Here is a 23,278-nt window from a genome sequence, read left to right on the forward strand (position 1 = left end):
GTGGCAGTGAAAACAATGCATTCATTGAACGGATTCTCAGGGAGCGTCTCGTGTTTTTGTCTCTATTTTTAAATGTCACTGATTGCATATATAATACGCATTATAAAAAATGTCCTCCAAATGTATCAACAAAAGAAATATTTTAAAAGAAAAACGTTTATTAAATGTAAGAGAATGAAACTCTTACTGATTTCTGTCGTTATTTTACGCATCAACGGGGGGTTAATACTTGTAGACGGTTCCTCCACTCGATTTTTTGCTCGTGGGCAGAGCAAGTCAGGGAGGCTCGTGCGTTGTTTGTGGAATTACAAGACAGACAGCCAATTCTCGGTTCCCTTCGCCCTTCTTTATGGATGCTTAGTCAATTCCCGATTGAGCCGCCTTGCGATTGACTCCCTATACCAAGTGACATGGGGTAAGTTCGTGACTGTCCTCTGCTCGTTCTGCGCTTGCTGACTTGCCATTGCGGGGGTTCTCCTCTCGTCATGGAGTGACTGGTGGTCGACCGAGGCCACTTTCAGCCCCAGACGTTGCTGTTGTCGACCTAGAAGGCTGTACTGGGGCTGACCTGGTACGCCTTTGCACAACTAAAGTGGCTGCCCTCCTACCAGCGTCGAGCTAACGTGAACACGAGCTCGTATTTACTGCCTGTCTGGCTCCGTTTGGCGTCGCGCGCAAGGGGTCTCATTGTTTTTATACAGCAGGTGTACGAGCTAACCTAGCCTATTTGTCGATTCACCCGCAGTCGCATCTTCGGATGATCTTGTCGCAGGGAACATCACCGTGGTCGTGTCCTTGCCTTTCAGGGTCTGCGTTTCGGTTTTTGTACCACACTGTAACCAAGCCCATTGGTATAGTGACACATTGTTAGCACATCGTCCTCGCGACCTCTTGTGCTGTTAGATTCATCAGGGCATCATGCTATTTCCCTGTAATATTTATGTTGTGTTTACATCTATGTTCAAAAACTGGGAACGACGTTCAGATATTTTGGTGCTGTTGTTGTCACCTTCCAGATGAGCCGTTAGATGTATGGGTTTATATTCCTTGAGATGTAGAACCTGCCCTATGGGGTTGTGGCAGCCTTTGCACTTAATTTTTGCAGGTTTGTGTGCATGGTTACCACGTGTTTGAGAAACCTGTAAGAGAAGCAAACAGGATAAGACTGAAGCTCGAAGGCACTGACTAGAACTTTATCGTCACTCTAACAGAAACAATGTTTATGTTTTATAAGAGTCCAGACATTCAATCCCCGGTACTTAGATATTTGTTGAAATCCCTCCCAAATGTTAGAGTAAAGGAGAGTCTAAAAATGGCTGGCACTGAAATATGTATTCCATAGAATTTTTGCATGTCATCCCAACTGTGGGAGCCGTTTCTTGCATACACAATAGACTACTAGCCATACTAAATTAATACAAAAAAATCCAATACAGCATACAAGTAAATGCTACAGTTTATCATGAGCATTTGTTGGTTAAATGGTTTGTGCTGTTATTGTATCATTCAGCGTCACCCAGCAGTAGCTGTAAGATGCAGGCTGGAAACTAATGCATGGAGTAATGAACATCCAGAGGTGAGCTGCCATCACCAGCACTCCTGGCTTTACAAAGTGCTCTTTCAGATGCCGAAGCCCTTGGGATTATAAATCCTGGGGAAAAGGAGCTTTGCTTCAGAGGCATGCTTCACTGGCAAGAAATCATAGCAGGGTGTGCATGTGTGTGTGCGTGTTAGGGTGGGCTAGGTTGGAGAGGCAGAAGGAGCAGTGTGGATATGAAGATGGTGAAATGAGGGGGGCAGAGGACTTGGCTGAGCTGATGGAATCCATGCAGGCATGTGGAACACTTGTCTTTTCTTTGATTAACCCATTAAGGCCTAAAGCGCCTTTCTAAACATATCTCTTAAACCTAAGGTCGTCTTTGAAATCACCCCCGAAAACCTGAAGTTTTCCCAGAAACCTAGAAAATAATCAATATCTCAGCCCTATAGCTGATAGAAACATAATTCCAAAAGAAATTAAAAGCTTAGACGTGGCATTCAAACTGGCCCGAGTTTATTAATCGTTACTTTTTCAATCAAAGATGTAAAAATAACTTAATTTTTGTATCAGTGCAAGAGAAGCAATATGTTTAATTGAAAAAAGTGGTAAATACCATTACCTATTCTGTTACAAGGACGTCGATATCGTCATTGCCAAACATAAAAACAAACATATATGTTTACCATATATCACGTCCGCTGGTTCCACTGGTTCAAAGTCCACAAGCGTGTCGTCTTTTGCAGTTCGACTGCGACATTACCGACATCCTCTGAGGCGTCACGACACCGTCAGGTGTATATTCTGATGCATTTTATTGGCTAGGAGACCGGGAATTGGATTAAAAAAAGAAAATTACGTATATACTCTCCTGGCTTTAAAGGTAGTAACACGCAACAGCGCTCCCGGCTTTAGGGGTAGAACCTCAGATATGCGGTCTCGGCCTCAATGGGTTAAAGGACTGCTATTCTCTCACATTCAGTCAGAAATGCATCCATTTTATGTCTTTTCAAATTGCAGACGAGTTGCTGCACCTTCAAACTAAGTAACTGACCCTTTAAATAAATTGATTTTATCCTCAGTGTTATCACTGCCAGGGCCTTTATACAGTAGTACAAAGGTTCACCCGTGGAAGGAAATTCAGAGGGGATTGCATTATGTCATGTATTGTAACTGTAAACCCAGAGCTGGCCATTCCTTCCCAGGGACGGAACGATCCAGACGGACGCCCTTTTTGTGGACGGACGTAGGATGAGAAGTCTTTTAAAAAGGATGGACTAAGCAAGGACGGTAGTGGGTTTTCATCCGTCCCTCTAATCGGCCATAACCAGTTCAAGTACCGAGTAAACATGTTGTCTTGGGTTCTTTGGGCAGCAAGATCACTGCATGTTTTTTTCTACTTCATTTCTATACCACATTTTGAATGTGTAGCTCAAATTATGCCCTTGCGCCAAACATCATTGCGTATTGCGTTTGTGGATGGCTGCAGCACCACACTAGCGCACAGAGACAAGCACGGTAGTGATTTTTTTTTAAAAATCGAATCGAAAATCGGGAAGTGAGAATCGAATCGGGGCTTCAATGAATCGTTACATCCCTAGTTAAAACACGTAGGTTTTGCAATAAAACGCAGTAATATTGTGTTGTTACTCAAGCTTAAATATTCTCCTGATGTCCCCTGGCTTGCGCCAGTCGGCATCATCATCATCATCACATCGCTACGGTCTTGTGTTGCAGCTATCTTGGTTCAACTATTATGACTGGTTGTTACGTGGTGTATCAGTTGCTATGCAGTTGCAAAAAAGCTTACCAACTCTATCTTCAAGGCTAGTCATACATGCATAGCCAACTGTCTACCGTGGCTTTTCCCTTGTTCCTTGTTTGACTTATGTGAAACGCCTTTAATTGGCACGCCTCCTTCTGCGTGTGAGCTGTGAGGAAGCATTGAAGCGCTGGCTGCACCTCCGCTCCTCGTTGAAAATCATGACGCGCTAAGTGTAACTTTTTCCTTACATGGCCGACCATGGCAAGCCGACCAACATGACACAAAAGACTGTCTATTAGCCTTGTTTTCAAACTCCCGTGGCTTGATATGGGAACACGTCCAATCTGGCTCAGCACCTCGCTGAACGTTGTGGGTTAAACAGCGACAGCTTGTTGATGCATTTCTAACAATTACCTAAAAAATAAGTAGAGTGTGAATTATTTTGTTCATAAATTCACGAGGCATTCGACTAGCTGGGAGCGGATTAAAGAAAAGTAGACACACACGCACACAGACAAGCAACATTACTTTGAGTCATCATCAATTAAATGAACATATTTGCTTGACCGTAACGGTGCAAATGTCTTGTCAATATCAACAATGGATGACATAAAATGCAGTCAAATAGGTCAAGAATATGGCGTGTAATGTAAAAACTTGTAGTGAATAAGTATTTACGTACATACATGTAGACATTTTGCCTATACAAACATATAAATGCAGGCATTGATCCCATTATTTAAAAAAAAATGTAGTTTTTAAAATCAGAATTCAACTAATGCTGTGTCCAAAAAGCATACAGCTGCATATCTGGCCATGAAAATGATCATAACACCGGCTCAATGCTGGATTACTGTAGATGTCACACTAATGGCTCTATAAACCTCTGTGCACATTTTCTATTAGTGACGTTTAAATAAATAAATAAATGGGAACTAGTTTTCATAGCTTAATTTACATGTCGTCTATAAATTATAATCAAATATAGAAAGAAATAATATAAATATATTGATTATATATTTACCTAACTCACTCTCCCTCATAAGTTCAAATATTAATAAATGTTTAAAATGTGATTTTTTTTTTTTTTTAATCAAGCATATCCTAATATTTAGAATTAATAACACATTAAAAAAAAAAAAAAGTTCTTTAGTCAGTTATAATTTCGGTGCTTTTGCTGATTTTAGATTTTTGCTCAGGTACCGTTTCGGGATCGAGATATTTTATGCAGGTATAAGTATCGAAGTCAAAATTTTTGTATCATACTGTCTTAACAGTTCATAAGCTTAAGTTACTAAGTGACGCGTCAGTATACAAACCTCCTTCGAGTGAAGGTGCAAACTCTCTTCCAATTTCATCTCTCTGTAGTTACCGTATTTTCTGGACTATAAACCGCTACTTTTTTCCTAGGTTTTGAACCATGCGGCTTATATAAAGGTGCGGCTATTCTGTGGGTTTTTCTTCCGCCACTAGGGTCGGTCTAACTGGAATTACAATACAATACAACACAATTGCCATTAACAGGATGTGACTGCATATGGAGGAGTTCAACAGGTGAGGGCGCTATGCACTAGGTTATTGCATTAGGTCAGTGGCATGCGAAAGTAGAGCAATAAAAGGTGGACGTTAACTGACAAACTGGAGTGGCAGTGGGCAATGAAATCAAGATAAGTGCTGTTTATTTTCTCTTGGTTCTGTTCCGTTTTAATCAGCAAAGTTACTGCTGCATTAAAAGGCACTGTTCAGGCACATACATATACATTTACAATTCAAAATCGTTCTGTAAATGCAGTAAATAACCAATTTTTCAACATAGGTGCGGCTTATATAAAGGTGTGGCCTGTATATGTTTCTTTTTTCTTTTTTTTTTTTTTTTTTTTAATAGAGTTGGCGCTGCTTATATAAAAGTGTGCTTATGGTCCTGAAAATACGGTACTTTGTATTTTTGTTGATAAAGACTTTTTACTACCGGGTCATAAAGCTCATTATTTTTGTGAAGCATTGTATTTGAAATAGTTTATTATTATTTTTTAAATTAATTTATTCATTTTTAACTTGACTTGGTCTTTAAAATCAGTTGTCGGTTTTGTGTGTGGGTTATCTGAAATAATCTGTTTGTTTTTCTGTCCTTTTCCTGCCTTTGCACCTGATCTCACAAACACTAACATTAGTTAATTTACTCGTCCTCCTTTTTTTCATCGAAGTTTGACGATTGTGGTTTTCCTGTATTGTAAACAGCCAAATTCATACATTTAAAGAATTGTGTTGCCACATGTTTCTTGACTTTGCGCTTTTGATCATTTTTTTTGATTGCGCTTAATAATTTTCATCAGACTTTCTTTACATCTTGACAAGTGTCAAGTGGTGAGTAAATTGAAGCAAAGCTTTGCTGGAGCCCAAATGAACCTTGTCCTGGGAGTGCCTGTCAAACTGTGGGTGTCACTCTGAACTGGCCCCAGCAAAGTGTTAGAGTAGCTAGAGTGTCTTTTCCTTTGGAGGAGCTAATGACTTATTAACAGGTGGAGTGGATTTCACCAAGTCTGTTAAGATACATAGTCTTATTGGTCTCCATTGCAATTAAGTATCAGCTGCACGTCTCCATAAACCGAAAAAGAATAAGATAAAACACTCCAGTGAGATCAATTTGCGTATTTTTTTCATTGATTTTATGACTTTTGATTGATTTTTTTCAATATACAGGTACAACAATGTTACAGCATACTTCTGCACCCATGTCTACCATCCACTCGATGAAATTCCTTGACGTGACGTGTTATGTTTGATTGTGTTTCTGGCTGTAAACTGAAACTGGAGAGTTTCGACTATTTGACGGACCTTAAGTTCATTATTAACAGTTGCCTGTTGTATGAACCCACTTCTCCCCAGGCAGGTGTTGTGAATTCACATGAGACATACATCAGCCTCTGTGACAGGCAGCCTATTTATATTGAGGTGAAGAATAGATATTTCCTCATAGCTGCTTCATAATTAATGCCAGAACCTGCATTGAGAGCACTTTTAGCTTCTACCTACACAGTGTTGTTCTGCAACAAGCTCTAAATGCAGGCTATTCTAGTTCATGGGACCTAAGTCGGGTCTTTTTCATTTGGCTTTTAGTAAAGAACTGAATCAGCCTGCCTCAAGTGAGCAGCTTCAAAACTGTTTTCTCAGCCATGGAAATGGACTTGGGCCCTTACCTCACTCGGCCATCTGGTCCAGTCCTGGCAATTGCGTGGGAGAGAACAATCTGATTAGGACTCGCCTGGAAAAATATGAAAGCCTGATCATTTCAACAATGATGCAATATCTTTACTTGCTCTAAATCCCTGTGACATGACCATGATCCAGTTTTGTTTTCACGTGTGCATTAAGATCCTCGGTTCCACAGTGGTTGCTGCAGGTCAAAATGCATGACAGTCATTCAAAATGCCCGTGGCTGAATTTCAGCCGACCGAGAAGTAGGGCTGGGCGATTATAGAAAAGATAATAATCATGACAGAGCTTCCAACTGTTACGGATTGTCTGTATTTTGTTAGGGAAATCACCGAACGCTGTAAGCCGTATCTCACTGAGCAGCGAAAGCTTGCGAGGGTAATGTTGGAATTGCCAACTTTTCTGTCATTAGGGACTATTAGTGATGCATTGTGGCAATTAGCGAATGTTTAACAAAAACGTTTATGACTTACAGGTTGGTGCAGGGCTGCCCTCATTTTCATAATTTATCTTTCACCATCTGCTTCAACACCTCTCTTTTACTCTTACTGTCTTGAACTTGTGAAAACGTCTTGCAAAACATAGGGTACTCTTAAAAAAAAACTAAAAAAAAAAAACCAGCCAACATTTCTTTGTTGGTCGATGTCCAAGGATGGCTCGATCTGTTCTTTTTCACACAGTTTCTGAAGTTGAGGAAGAGGAGTGATCACCATGATCAGGTGGTCTCTAGAACTGCCGAATCAAATGGAATGTTGACGACACCCCTTACAATGGTTTACAAAGGCTATTGAGGGTTTTACCCGGCCGTTATTCGTCATCCATCTGCAGCGTGGGTACCCTTCCGTCATCCGTCATTCGCCTTTTGTTCGGGGGGTAAAAAAATAGTACCCGCCTATAGGCCGGCCCACCTCTGATTTTAAATGGGCTTCCGCCAGCGATTCTGACTGCAAGCTTCAATAACGCACCCTCCGCATACTTTGAAAAGTATCAATACTTACACGCCGTATCCGGATATGATTCTGATATGTCATGGTACCGATACTACGGCGCGTGTGCCCACAGCGTCCACCACAGCGGTCAGGAGAGTAGGGCTCCCAAGATTAGCCAACTAATCACAACGACGTCGAGGTAAAAATCATTAACAATTCATTTTAATAGTCAAGGCGTCTTATATTTATGTATTTAATTATTTGCCACTTTGTTTTTCTTGAAAATGTCTCGTCTCCCGCCGGCTGTAATGTAGCCTTGCCTGTCTGCATGCGTGGTAATGGTAATCCTTGTCACCTGTGATGTAAAAACAGAAGCATTGTGGGTCATGCAAATCCGCGTTGCTCAAAGAATCTGTAGAAGTTGCACTGTTGCGTTCAAGGCATGCATGCACGCACACATGCAGTTGTTTATAGGGTAATAATAACCGTTCCCCGCCCCATGCAAAACATGTGCTCCCACTAAAGATTTAGGTTTGGTGATGGGTCTGGTAGGTCCAAACGGTGTAATAAATGTATGCCAGCTAGCTCGTCAGCAAAATTCAGATTACCAATACATGTGACCAGCACACAAAGGACTGCATTTTTGAAAGAATACTGGTGATACACAGAGCACAATAATGCCTACCTTGCACTTCCAAACATGGAGGTGTTTGGACCTAACGGACCAATGAGATTGAGCTTGAACTTTTCAAAGGTCCACTTGATGTTGCTGACTTTCAAAGGATCCCACAATCTATTGAGGCGGGTTACCAAAGCCAGTGGAAGCACTCTACAGCATCCCCTCCAGGGACCCCAAAAAGGGTGGGAACTCTGAACTGTTTTTTGGTGCATAGGCACATGCCTTTGCCCCCGCCCGGAAACGGCTGAGTCTGCACCCAAGGCACAGCCTGAAAAGGCAATTTGGGCCCCCCTTCACATGCGCTCACCACCTGTGGAGGGGTTAGAAGGGTTAAGTGCAGTGTGGGCTGCGCGGTGGCTGAAGGACCTTGTTGGTCCAATACCCTGGCTTTTGGGACATGGAAATTGCCTTGCTCAGCACAACAGATAATTTTTGATTTTTCAGTTGCTGTCAAATGCAGTTTTTATTGACCAATTTACATCTTTTTAACTATTACTTTATGCTAAAATTAAATAAATCATGAATGTTTATTTTTAAAATAATTTTTACTTTGAAAGACAAGTGACACCTTGGCACTGCAGATGGTGTCGCTGATCATGTTCCTTTATGAGTTACCAAATCAGGTTTTCACATGCATGTCCGTCTTGATGTTATTGTTATCTCCCGTTAATTAGTGTGTGTTTTTGGAATTTTTTTTCCCCCAGTGGTAATTATGAGTGTCACTGATCTGCGGATTTTCACTATTGGTGATAGGCCTCTGTCTCTGTCCCCTGTAAATGGCAGGAAGTACACACAACTTCCAGTTACAACTAGACAATACCACTGTTTTATCAACAATCAACTAACCTGGCATGCCCTCTGTCTTTTCTTCTGTAGAATGAAGAAGGTTGGAACCTGAGATGCTGCGTTGTCATCAACATGGGCCAAAGAAGGAAATCACATTAGTGAGGACCCGCGGCCAACAAACATCACAGCCCCACAAACAGACAGCCATGCCTTACTGCCCCTCCTGATCCCCACCTGGACCGCTGCAGCTGTCCCGTAGTTTAATGATAGACCCCTCCCTCGCTGTCTCGTGAGCATGGCTACCCCTTTCTTGTGGAAGCTGTCGTCCCAAAAGCTTGGCTTCTTCCTGGTCAGCTTTGGGTTTATCTGGGGCATGATGCTGCTACACTTCACCATCCAGCAGCGAGCCAGCCATGAGAACAGCGCCATGCTCAGGCAACAGATTCTGGACCTCAGCAAGCGTTACATCAAGGCACTAGCTGAAGAGAACCAAAGTGTCATGGATGGGCCTTATGTGGGAACCATGACTGCTTATGGTGGGTGCCGTAAATAACATAGTTCCCACCAAAACTTTAGAACTTCAAATCGTACTTTTGGGGCTTTCCACTTCCCGTTAAAGGCCAAGTCAACCCCCAATCTTTCTTGACAATATGTTCTAAGTGCCTTTGTGGAATATGAGTTAAGCAGCAAAATCCACAGTTTTTTTATCCATATCTTGGGGTGGCCATTTTGTCACTTTCTGTCAACTGAAAATGACATCATAGTTGCTCTGTGCTCAGGTAACGACCAATTACGGCACACCTGTTTTCTGAAGCTGAGCTATGAAAATTAAAAAATACTTTAAATCTGCGGTTGCTCCACAGAAGAATTATGGATAGGCAGCTTTTGTGAACAGCAACTCTTGTTTATATTTTAAATTGCATCATAAATCACTTAATTTTTAGTGTACTTTCTTGTAGTATGATCATTTATAAATTGACTTATGCCTTGCTTGAATCAATGAATGACTTGACTCGACTTGCTTGAAATTTGGTGGCGACTCGACTTGATTTTTATTTTTCTTCCCCACAGTAATTTGGGACTTGCTTGACAGTTGAAGGTTATGACTGGAGACTTACTTGTCATTTACACGAATGTGACTAGGCTTACTCCCACCTCTGGAGATTCTGCCACTGGAGTAACTTCTCTGTCAAAACAGCCTCATCTTCGGAGAATAACACTGAGTTCCAGCTGACATCTACAGTATTTCGCTGCCTTCAGCTACATGTTAGCCTCATGTTCGGTCATTGTTCACTTTGTACTATTACTTTGTTTACTTCTACAATTTCTTTTCATAAATGCGCAAAACATAGATAGGTTATAAAAAAACAAAACAAAGGCAGTAGAAGTTTGCTCTTTGCACCAAGTGCACATGTTCCGTAGGAGTTCCACCTAACTTGCAAACGAAAGTGGAGTAGGAAAAGGTCGACTGATTGACTGTTGTCGCTCGCATTTCCATCACGTTTGCTCGAGGAAATATGCTTCACAGCTGATCACAGAGTAATTGACCTGAAATTTATCGCACCTGTCTACCTTCCTGTCAACTCTGACGTGACTGCTTGTCCTGGTCCACTGGATGTGACAAGTCACCTGACCTGCATTACTTTTGTGCTGCTTCTGTGCTGCTTAGCAACAGTCGTGTAACTCTTGTGATCTGGATGCATTTGCGCTTGTTGTAGCCTAAAGAATTGATATCATAGTTGAAGGAGATTTTGCCACAAGGCTGTGCATGGTGAAATCCTTTCTTGCTGCTCTAATCCTTGTTGTGCTTCAGAAGGTTATCTTGGCTTTGTTCTGTTGTATGGCTGCAATATGGAGGTCACCATCGGGCAGGGTGGTCTTACAGATAAAAAAATGAATGTCTAGCTCCTATTTCCCTTTGTAGCAGTGCTGTTGAAGAATTGGGAAATTAGTTCATGGGTTGTTCGAGGAGGCATTTTGCAACTGTTAAGCACAATTTAAAAGATAAATTAGGACGGGGCCAAAATGTGTCCTTAGGTTTTTATTAGTCATTTGCTTACATATCAACAGTGTGCACAAAGACAAATGGAAGCATGAGTCACAGAACAGATTTATGCTGCACAAAGTAAGCAAAGCCTTTGAGCATTGTAATAATGATAATTATACATTTTGTTTAGCAACTATTTTGCTAGTTTTTTTTTTTTTTTTTTTACAAAAACTGAGACCAATATTGTGAACATTATGAGCCCGTTCAGAAAATTCACTCTGACACCTGTGCACTATTCTGAATGTGTGTTTTTTCATAGAGTCAGAGTGCGTGCTGCACCCAGTAATTTCCAAAAGCAGTCTAAACCAATCACCAAACGGCGCATTTGAACAATGCTCTGAGTTTCCGAAAGGCCGGTGTGAAGCATTGCACGTTCAGTTTATTTTCCGAATACGCCGTAAAGCTCATCAGCCCCAAAATCTCCGTTGCTACATCATGGTTGCGTTCGAAAATACGCTGCGAGCATGCTGCTTTAGACCACTCGGAAGCTCACAACATTGTTCAAATGTGAGATTTTGCTATCCAGAGTTCCCTGAAAAATCGAGCCCAGTGCAGGTTGCCATTTTTATTTTATATTTTATTTTTTTATTTTACATATTTTGCAAACTCTCAAAAATCACTGCCTGCTCTTCCACACCTTGCCTCAACTGCTCGAGGTGTTTAAATTCCGCTTGAGAAAAACATCAATCAAGATACCTTGAATGGCAATAGGAAAAATCAAAGATATGCACCAAAACAAAATCCAGCAAAGAATTAGAAAAGTAAATGATGTGTGCGTGTGATGCTTTGTAAAGCTCTTTGGGCAGAATGATGTAGATACACAAAATAACCGCATAATAGTGCACTGTTCGAATATGATGTGTTTTTTTTTTTTTTTTTTTGTGGGTGGAAGTAGATTAGACTGATAGACGGATCAAAATTTTGTGGGAGTTGGTCGCCGTTTGTAGTCGGAAGCCCGCTTAAAATCATAGGCGGACCGGCCCATATGTGGGTACTATTTTTTCCGACATAATGGTGGATAAAAGGACGGCGGAAGGGTACCCGTGCTGTAGCCGGAAGACGATAAACGGACTGCGATTTTTATTTTATTTATTTTAAAACCAAGCAAAAAAATTGGATCAGTAAAGATAAACAACTTGTATTTTCATCCTTTCCACATAATCACTTGGGTGGTACTTGTTAAAATGATTGAACAAGATTGTTGTGTTGCCCGTTTTTGAGGAAATACCTTGCACATTGGCTTAATTTACTCCATGTCACTTTGGAAATACCGCCATTCCACCGATGATGGGCATCTTCTCTTGTCAAAATTGCTTCATCAGCTGCTCTCAATTGCGAGCCTAGCTCTACATTTGGTAGTTTACCTTTTACTATTGCGTTATATTTACTTCAACAGTCAATCGTAGCACAGGTAAAGGTTGACTCTGATTGGCTGCTATCAGGCACATTTCTGCCTCGTCTGATCGAGTAAATATGTCACTGTCCAGAAATGGGAACTCGCACTTCGGGCTTGTGTGAGACTTAAATCGGTATTTTTTTTAGACTTGCAACTCGACTGAGACTCGTCCACTCGAGACTTGACTCCGACTCTTCTTGTGGGACTCGTGAACATTACGAGTGTCTATGGTGTGGCTTGCTCTTATTCTCTTTCCTTTCTCCAAATGCCATTGTGTGTGTGAGTGTGTGCTCATGCGCTCAGCTCAGATGCCGGCTCGTAAGAGTTGTCCCTCTCTTTATTTCCCTATCTATCTGTGCTCCCGAGTACTCTTGCAAGCTTGGTCAATGTTCAGTGCAACATATCTCTGTTGTAAAACATACGTCTCATAAAGTACTTTTATCAGTACTCTGAAAAGAAAATAGATTAAGGTTTTCCTAATGCTTTACTCCATTTAAGGAAATGAAAAGGTAATATACTTAAATGTGACATTTGAAGCGTACTGCATATAGAATTGTTGAAAGCTTTTGTGGAGTTACTTGGAAAGGGCAGAGTCAACTGGTTGGAGACTCCGGCATGACATTAACAGTTTTTCTGTTTAAAACTCTTCAGTTAAAAACATTTAATGCATAATATTGCTTTTTGCATCAGTTTATTTTGTCCCATTTTAGATCACTAGTTGAGTAAAATTTGGCCTGTTACCTCAGAGAAGTTGCATTTCATTTTATTGGATTAGATGATATTAGTTTTTGTTTGAAGAAAATAAAAATGGCTACATTAAGACTATCACAAAAATGTTCATTAATTTTTCCATTCAGTTATATATCAATTGTGGTGTAGTTACGTTTTTGGTTTTAACCTATATTTTAACCTATATATGACTTGAGACTATCTTTGTGAGCCTAAAGACTTGGACTTGTGGGTCAAAGACTTGAGACTTAACTTGGACTTGGCCTTAGAGGCTTGTGCCCATCGCTGATCCACACACTTTCACAAGCTTTTACATTGCAGGAACTTGCATAGACACCGCACCGTTCGGCAAGTTAACCATATTTGTTTGATTATAATGTTTTGTTTTGTTTGTTTTTTAATCAAGAGAAGCCAAAGTGGAAATCAAGATGAAAATTCACTTAATCGCCCAGCCCTATTTTTGCCAGATTTCTTAGTATCTATTTATTGTTTGAGTGCTTAAAGAAAACAATGCCTGTGTTGTGCCTGACTGCAATGATGGCCATTTCTTCCAGACTTAAAGAAGACCCTTGCAGTGTTGCTAGATAACATCATGCTGAGGCTGGCCAAGCTCGAGTCCAAGGTTGAGAACATCTACAATGGTACAGGAAGTAATCTGACCAATGGCTCCAGCACCTCCACACCTAGCTCCAACAATCCAGAAAAAATCAACGTGGCAGGTATGTCTCACACTGGAGTGTGAGCAAGGTTTTTCTCTATTCCCAAAGAGAAAGGATACAGGCTGCTAAGCTCTTGCTACATTGCACAATTCGCACCTGACATGTCACCCGCCGACATTGTAGAACATAATTGAAAAACTCTTGTTTGCACCCTGTGACCCTTTCATCTACCGGTACTACATTTTTTTTCTGTTCAAATTTAAATGGATGAATTCATCATTTGCGGTAAAATGACAGCTAAAGTAATTGATGAGGCTGACGTTAGCTTACCTTATGCATAGCTGAATGCTGTTTATATGCTGTTTTCCCCGCTTTGCATCAGCGATTTCAGTTTTCGTAATCCCATCAGTTTCTTCCTAAATGAAATATGTCTCCTTATCGTGGCCAATTGATTTATGGAGTGATGTAAGTACGGAGTGGAAGCAGAGTGGTCTAGGTTTGTGGTGTAAAATACATTTTTTTAAAGTGTACATATTATGGAAAACAGTAACCTCTGCAAATCACTCACTGCAGCAGACAGCAACCTCAGCAACATTGCAACGGACACAAACTATTAGTCAGATGACGTTTTGTTTCAGTTATTGCAGAGCTGCAGCTAACCATTATTTCAATAATTGATTAGGAGTTTTATTCTTTTGATTAATTGATGAATCATTTAAAAACAACCCCCGCCCTTTTTTTTTTTTTTTTTAATTTCCAACTCTTAACTCAAAAAAAGCGCTATTTTACTTGTCTTCAAATTGACAGTGCCCACAAATGCGCAAGCAAGTTGCTGCATGAACATTCCGATGGCCTTAATGTAAGACAATGGAAGTAAGCCCTTCGGCTTTGTGTTTTTATCCTCATTGATGCCTGATTGAGAGAAGCCAAGTTTTATTGTGCTGTCATCTTTGCTTTTTTTTTTTTCCTCTTTCCAGTCCATTTCAATAAGCATCAGTTATTTACAGACCTTCGCTATTCGTGGGCCGACCTGGTTCCTATGCCCCGTTGATAATGGTGGTCCACTCTGTGTTCACTCTTTTTCACAACAGTAATACTTGAAGCTGATTTATGAAATTATTTCCATAATTGTAGTAAATGCAGGTTAAGTCAGTAGAGCACAGAGGTTTACTGAGTTTTCATGCCCCGCTCTTCTGTAGTATGTTCAGCTGCTTTTATTGAATTTTATGGAGCATTTATTGTTTGTTTATTTAAATTTAAATTTGATCAATCATTTTACGGCCTGACTCAAGAGGGATCATTTAATAAGTACCGTTTGACCGAGAGCTAACAGTCCTTCAAAAAGAGTCCAACTTTGTTTGCTTTAAGATACTTATTGACACTCCAGATGCAGTCATCTTTTGAATTGCAAGCTGCATGTTTGCCCTGTGATTGACTGGCAACCACTCCAAGGTGTACTTTGCCTTTCGCCCCAAGTCAGCTGGGATAGGCTCATGCACCTGGCAGGATAAGAGACAGAAAATGGATGGATGTCCAAGTCTGTTAAGAATATACAGTTGTGTGTGAAAAGCTTCTTCCCTTTCTCCTAATGGTTTAACTGTTTCCTGCCATATTTGATGATGCTTCAAACTCGTGACATCAAAGCAGTTTCTTCAGATGACTTCAGCAGTACTGTTGTGTAGATGAAAAGTAGCCAATGTAAACAAAAATCAATTGCCGCTTATCCATTTTAGAAATTGAAAGATACTACATCATAAGCAGGTACTGTATAATCTTATTTTCCTATGCGTTGCATGAGCGAAATTACTGGCTGGAGATCGATAAGCTTTATTTTCTATACATGCATGATTTTTTTCTGTCTATTTGATGAATTGAGTGATTTAAGAAGTGCAGTCCACAGTTACATAAAATAGGAAGTTGTATAAGTTGAAGTGGTAAAGTCACAGATTTGTTTGCATTATTGTTGTAATCTGCACTTTTTCAAGTTTGTAATTTCTTACTGGTTTCCAGTATAGTATGTACTAGTGATGGGCGAGTACCAGGGTTATTATAGTTTTGGAATATTTAATTAGTTAGTTTTGATTTCGTTTTGAGTTTTGTTTTTTAAATTTAGTTAGTTTTAATTAGTTTTCAGGGCGGCTTTGTTAGTTTGTATTAGTTTTAGTTTTTTCAAAAATAGTTAGTTTTAGTATTAGTTTTCCCTTTTTATCTCATTCACTACGAGACATTTTCAGACCCTCTTTTACCCTAACGCTTGAAACAATTTGAAAAAAATGTAACTAAATTCCTGGGATTGAATGACTGGACTGTGAAAAAACAAGTAAATTTGTCAATGGCAGTGAATGTATTAATAGTTTTACTTGTGTGCAGGGTTTAAAAAACATGGTAAGTAATTGTATTAAAAAAATTCAACAAGAAATATTTTAAAACATTTTGATCCTACACGGTACTAGGGCTGAACGATATATCGTTTTGGGACCAAAATCATGATCTCAGACAATGCGATTTTGAGATCGTCAAAGCTGCGTTTTTTTTGTTTGTTTTTTTTTAAAGGGCACTTATCCCCCACGCTCACCATCAGCGACATGCTACTGTGGGCACACACTAACCAGCGCCGAACTGGTTAAAGTAAAAAAAATGCATCATGTCTATGTCACACTGTCGCCCGTAATCCTGGTGCAAAGTTTTTCAGAATGTCTTTATAGTTTATTAGGGCCGCTTAAAGCGCCATGTTCGCGGCCATCATTGAGTTCACAAGAATGACGGAAGAGCGAGGAGAAGAAAAAAAATTGTTGAGAACCGGCTGTCATGGTGGGGTGCGGGTGCACTCGCTGCTGCTGAGGCCGCTCTAATGCTCATCTCTCTCAAATGTGCCTATGGGGAAACTACCTCAACTCTCTGGAGGTGGCAGTTTGTAAAAAAAAAATAATAATAATAATAATAATAAAGGTTTTCATAATTGTGCGAAGAGTATTTTGTAAATCCAGGTCAAACGTAATATTTACAGAACAATGTTTGTTTTGTGACTGATTATACTGAATTAGTTTGTGATCAAATTGAATGCAAAAGAAGCATTGTAAATATTCCCAAATGTTAGTGGCTCTAGTGTAATATTGGGAAACATATCCCGTAAAAATATAATAAAAAATATAATATACTTGGGCTGGTTGGTGGAAGAAAAGTGAGCTGATATCCTGGTAGGAATGATGAAAGTTAGAAGCGCTCCTTCGACTGTTCTCAATCAATTTTTATAAGGTATGTAAATAACGCATTAATTGCTGAAAAGGGAAAATAAATGTCTTGTATATTTGGTACACTGCAGACAGGACTGTTGTTTATAACCCTGCTAAATTTGAATGGTAAAAAAAATCTAAATCTCCTGAACTCATCTTACTGGGTCTTTGGGTTTTTTGGTCTCTTGACATACTTTAAAAGCAAAAAGCCTATTTTTTCCCTAAGAATGCATTACAGATTATGAGTACACACTGGATATGCTATATTGAAGATATTAAAGAGTTAAAGCAAGCAAACCCATTTTTTTTCATCATTTCATTCGAATCACCCAATTAGAGTCGATAAGAGAAAAATGATCAGGAATTGGACCGACAAGTAATGTCGACAATCGAATTGGAATCGATAAATTCTTATCAATTTCATCCCTCATTGCAGTCGCTGCAATATTTTGTCCCTTTTCAAATTCATCCAAGGACGTCCCAATGGTTCGATTTTGGCCCGTGGGCTGTATTTTTCGTAGGGGGGTTTTAAAACAATAATCATGCTATTTCTGCAGGTACTGATTGTTTCTGGTCTCAAAAGACCCTCAGCTGTTAACTGCAGCCTTAGGAGCAGGAGAAGTGGAATATTTAGAATTGGATCTGCTAGGAAAATGCTCTCACAGGGCCTTCTCAGATTTATATGATAGGTTGTGGTCTTCATTATTTTCTGAAAAGCCTGTGTACTTTGCGAGTGTCCAGATCAATAGTAATAACTACACATACAAAAAAAGAAAAAACACTCAGTGCCAATAAATTGCTGAGAAGTGCTGTCAGCACCAACCCACACCCATCCTCATGAATCTCATCAGTCCACCACATACTTTAAAATGAATAGCAACATTTCAGATTATTTTAGTGAGAGACATGTACACAGTTCTGTGGCTTCATTTCTTATTTAAATGTTTAGTCTGAGCCAACTACTGAACTTGGTACAAATTAGTCGTGCAGAGGATATGACTGTGAATGTTGTTACATTGTCTGCCTATATGTCTACCTACATCAGGGATGGGCAATTTAAATACTGGAGTGGTCCACAAGTTTTCATCAGTGCTATAGGGGGCCACATAGGACTACGCACTTCCTAACCAGATGTGTGTCATACTCTTAATGTATTTAATTTTCAATGATATATTTTTCAATGTGTGTTTAAAAGATCCACTATCCTAACCCAGGGACAAAGGGTTTGAAGCAAACAACAAAATAACCAGTGCAAAGTGCTCTCTTCTATGAAATGACCATTCAAGGATGGCACAAAACTGCAGAACAAGAAACCAACATTAAATGCAAGAATTCATTTTGTACATTTTTCACAATAATCAACTGACTCAAACTTTTAATATTATTGAGGTACCATGTTTGTCCTGCATGTCATGTCAAAAAAATATTAGGCTTACTCACATAGTATAGGCCAATATAAGGCTCAGTGTAAGGCCCAGTGTTAGTGCAAGTAAGACATGTCTGCTATCTAGTGGTTATTGGTGCTATTACAACTTCAAACTACAGCCGACCCTTGCATATTCGCAGTTCGGCCCCGACTGATTTGTGTAATCAAAGATAAGCCACCACCCCCACTTTTTTCCCCCCATATTTTGATTTTTCACGGTTTGGGGGGATTTTTTTTTTTTGCCTCACTTTCCCCCGTGGAAACCATATATTTAAGGTTTATCAGTATTGTTTTGGGGGGGGGGGTGTTTGGGGGGAATTGTAATGGGAAAATAAATATTTTTACTTTTTTTGGGGTGGGGGGGAAATGAATCAAGGGGCCACTCACTGTGGTGCTGTTTTAAATAAACATTGTGAAATTCTCTTTGTTTTATATTTAATTTGGCAGTATACTTTATCTCGGAATGGCATTAAAGAGCCTGAAGTATCTTTTTTGATGAATTGTTTAGGGATAGGGGCGGCACGCATGCATGGTAAGTTGATTGGACTCTCTAAATTGCCCCTAGGTGTGATTGTGAGTGCGGATGTTTGTCTCTGTGTGCCCTGCGATTGGCTGGCAACCAATTCAGGGTGTCCCCCGCCTACTGCCCGAAGACTGCTGGGATAGGCTCCAGCGCGACCCTTGTGAGGATAAGCGGTATCGATAATGGATGGATGGATGGATGTTTAGGGATAGACCGATTATTGGCCAAGCCGATTATCAACGCCGATATTCGGCATTTTGCCGCCTATCGGTATTGGTCTTTTATTAAAAATCAGATGGCCGATAATAAATCAATTTAACAATGTGTCGATTTCAAGGAACAATGTATTTACATTTCCGTTCACTTGAAAAGAAATTCTACTGACCCTGGGAACTTTCTGCAGTCTGAACCTTTTGTTTTGGTTTGAGATCAAAACAAAAATAAGTGACATTTCTGTCATTTTGAAATTTTGGACAACTTTATTTCCTGTAGAAAACTATTGATGAAGTTTTCATGTAACTATTTAAGACTTGCTAATGACACTCAGAGCTCCCTGATTTTTGTGAGAATTTTACAACAAAAATGTATTTTCTTAAAAATGTATAATAATGATTAAAAAAAAATGAACATTATGCAAATCTGAAAAATTGTTCAGTAAAACATATCGTTGGTGTCTGGCCAAAACCACATAAGTAATATTTGGGTGAATTTCATATTTTTTCAAAGATCTATTCCAGTGTTTTTCACACTGTGTGCCGCGAGATATTGTCAGGTGTGCCGTGGGAAATTATCTAATTTGTGTGCCTGTGCGGTCTAGCGCCTGGCAGCGTAATCATGTACAGTAGTTACTACATTGTAGTACTCTTCCATACCAGTAGGTAGCAGCAGCAGCAGGTAGCTAATTGTCTTTGGTTAGAGACAAGCGAATTAGTGACGCATGTTTATCCATACAGGCCCATGTTTCACACTGAGTAAATATCTATATGAAACCTTATGAAATACTTTTTTCCTTGTGTTTATTTAATTTCTATTCAAGACGTTATAACATAACGTCGTTCTTTAATGCAAATAAATGCTCATATAAACAATATAACACTTATATTGTTAAAATGAGCTTTTTTTTTTTCACAATTTCGGCCGGTGGTGTGCCTCGGGAATTTTTCAATGAAATAAATGTGCCTTGACTCAAAAAGGTTTGAAAAACAGGGCTTTAGAGCAGACTTCACCTCCATTAAAGCTGATTGACAGTACATATTTGACAGATTTCGCATCAGAAGCATGTTGCGCTTGTGTTGAAAGGAACAACATTTGAACTTCTGTCAGCATTACAATGGCTTTCTGCAATGAACCGATATTCTGAGTCATTTATGTTCCTCTCAGCATGTCAATGTCAAACTACATGTTTGCACAAAACATGTTTACACAAAGTTCACAATGACATGAAAGCATTGCATTTACAATGAAATTATTTGTCATCTCATCTGCTCCTAACGTATTCCGAATCAAAGGTTGTCTACTCTTGGCAGGTCGTACACCACCACTGCGTTTCTCTTGCACCACTTTACAGGAAATACACGTTTCCTCAGTACAGGCCCTCAAGAGGAACTGAAACATTTCTCAGTGAGGTTAATGCAATGTAATAAATGACCTGTCCATCAATGACCTTCGTCGCCTCAATTTAAATTCCCACCACAATGAGTTCCTCAGTCGCATGGCACAAGCCCCACTTTGGTCACATCTCTGCAGCTTCCTGTTAAAGTGGAAAATGAGTGAAACGTGAGTCATAGCTTAGCAATGATTGGACCAAAGCAAGATTTTCTGGTTCTTAGCTAATCACATTTTCAAATCCTCAATCCGTCTTGTGGATCTCTTTTAAAGGGAAAATTGTGTGATTATCGGGTTGCTCTTGCAGAAAACACTGATGGATTTCGGGCACATTTTAACAATGACAGAGAAAGAAAAAAGGAAAACCTGGATAATTTTAGTCCAGGAATGTATGGAGTGTTTTTTAAAAAAAAATTTTTAGTGTTCAGGGAAGCGTCACTGCTTTAATAATCACCAGCATATTTGCCTTCTGGTAGACGGCTTTCCTCAAGTAGCAGCAAGTGTTTATGGTGCTATAAGATTCTATTGCCTCTACATGATTTTAGTTAGATAGGATCAGCAACAGAAAGCCCCAGCCCTCCTTTCCTTCCGCTCCCGTCCCTAAGTGCCTCACAACATTTGCAGTTCATGACTGTTGCTGTAATGTCTTCAGTCAAGCAGCCAGATGTGTGTTTCACTGCTGAACTTCTCCCAAGGAACAAAACCAAAGGTTACACTGTGGTTGTTGTTGCAATGTGCATTGAAAATTAGCACTGGGTGTGAGAGTGTCAGAGAAACATCTCAAGTGTGCACTTTTTACCCCATATTTTATATTAGGTTGGGGGCCCCCAGTTACATTAATTAACCCATTAAGGCCTAAAGCGCCTGGCTCAACATCTCCCGAAAACTTAAGAGCAACTATAGAATCACCCTCTTAAACCTCCCAGAAATTGAACACCTACAAAATAATTTATATCTCAGCCCCCTGTATCAGAACAGTTAAAAAAATAACATAATTCCAAAACAATCTGAGATCTTAGACATGGGGCTTTCGCACAGGCGTTTATTAATCCTTACTGTTTCAAGCGAAGTTGTAAAAATAAAATGTCAGTGCAAGAGAAGCTCTATTTTTAATTTTCAAAAATCGAGTGGTAATTACCATCCTCTATTCTGTTGCAAAGACGTGGATATTGTCATTGTCTACAAACATATATCCAAACCATATATCACGTTTGACTGGTTCCACTGGTTTTATGTCCACAAGCGCGTCGTCTCCATCACTGCTCCCGGCTTCTGCCATTATGGCTCGAAGAAATTCGCTGACATCCTCCGCAGTCTCGCGACACGTCACGTGTATATTCTTATGTATTGAATTGGCTAAAAGATCGAGAATTGGATTAAAAAAAGAACAAGATGTATCCGCTCTCCCAGCTTTAAAGGTAGACACATCTGCCAAACCCATAATATTGATACGTTAGGGGTTTTTTTGAGGGGAAGGTTTCACTTCCGCACAGCAGCTGCCTAGTGTGTGGGGAACACAAGAGAATAAAAAGCAAACCAAATTCAACATAAACCAGATGTCCTAAATCACATTTCAGCTTTGTCAAATATCAGATTACCTCATAAATTTAAATGAATGATCTCATCTGTTTTCTGATTTTTTCCCCTTGACTGCTAAATCATCCTTTAACTCACCCATTCTCTCTCTTTTCCCTTCCTAAGTCCTATCTTTGTTTATAATGTTTTTATCATTTGTATAATTCTCTACTTTAGCGCCAACCTTGAATAATTTTTATTTCACTAATCTCTGTCATGACACTTTATTCAGTGTTCGCAATCTTATTTTTGCTTTTTTTGAATGGTGGGAATTATAAGCAATCAACTGTCTACTCTAGAGAGGTGAAGGAGGAGTATTTAAACCTACACCACTTCCTCCATATTTAAATCTGAAGGGAGCTATATTTAGCTGCTTCACAGCAGTAGCCCCTTCTGCTTGATTAAAGTGAGGAGACATTTTTTACATTCTCTGGTTGACTGGCTGAATGAAATTATGATACTTATACTTCAGCATTTTTTTTCAGTTTCTATTACTCTCTAAGCTTGAAAAAAATAATCTTCATGAAAAAAATATATATACATATATATGTGTATGTGTATATGTGTATGTATATATGTGTGTATATATGTAAATGTGTATATGTATATGTGTATATATGTATGTGTATATATGTATATGTATATATGTATACGTGTATATATGTATATGTATATATGTACACGTGTATATATGTATATGTATGTATGTACACGTGTATATATGTATATGTATGTATGTACACGTGTATATATGTATATGTATATATGTACACGTGTATATATGTATATGTATATATGTACACGTGTATATATGTATATGTATGTATGTACACGTGTATATATGTATATGTATATATGTACACGTGTATATATGTATATATGTACACGTGTATATATGTATATGTATGTATGTACACGTGTATATATGTATATGTATATATGTACACGTGTATATATGTATATGTATATATGTACACATGTATATATGTATATGTATATATGTACACGTGTATATATGTATATGTATATATGTACACGTGTATATATGTATATGTATATATGTACACGTGTATATATGTATACGTGTATATATGTACACGTGTATATATGTACACGTGTATATATGTATACGTGTATATATGTATACGTGTATATATGTATGTATATATATGTATG

The 23,278-nt window shown here is 39.2% G+C and overlaps 1 protein-coding gene across 1 annotated transcript in view; it reads left to right on the top strand.

Moving 5' to 3' along the window:
- Positions 1-242: 242 nt before the first annotated feature.
- Positions 243-23,278, top strand: part of mgat5 (alpha-1,6-mannosylglycoprotein 6-beta-N-acetylglucosaminyltransferase) — a 60,827-nt gene continuing 37,791 nt past the window's right edge. The window contains exons 1-3 of the mRNA XM_086029453.1: positions 243-415; positions 9,000-9,445; positions 13,636-13,800. Coding sequence (XP_085885579.1) covers positions 9,205-9,445; positions 13,636-13,800 — 406 coding nt within the window. The 5' untranslated portion in view covers positions 243-415; positions 9,000-9,204. The remainder of the gene's footprint in view (positions 416-8,999; positions 9,446-13,635; positions 13,801-23,278) is intronic.

This window comes from Filicampus tigris, chromosome 1 (genome assembly GCF_054856515.1).
Source record: "Filicampus tigris isolate MCC_2025a chromosome 1, RoL_Ftig_1.0, whole genome shotgun sequence".
In the NCBI taxonomy this organism is placed as follows: Eukaryota; Metazoa; Chordata; class Actinopteri; order Syngnathiformes; family Syngnathidae; genus Filicampus; species Filicampus tigris.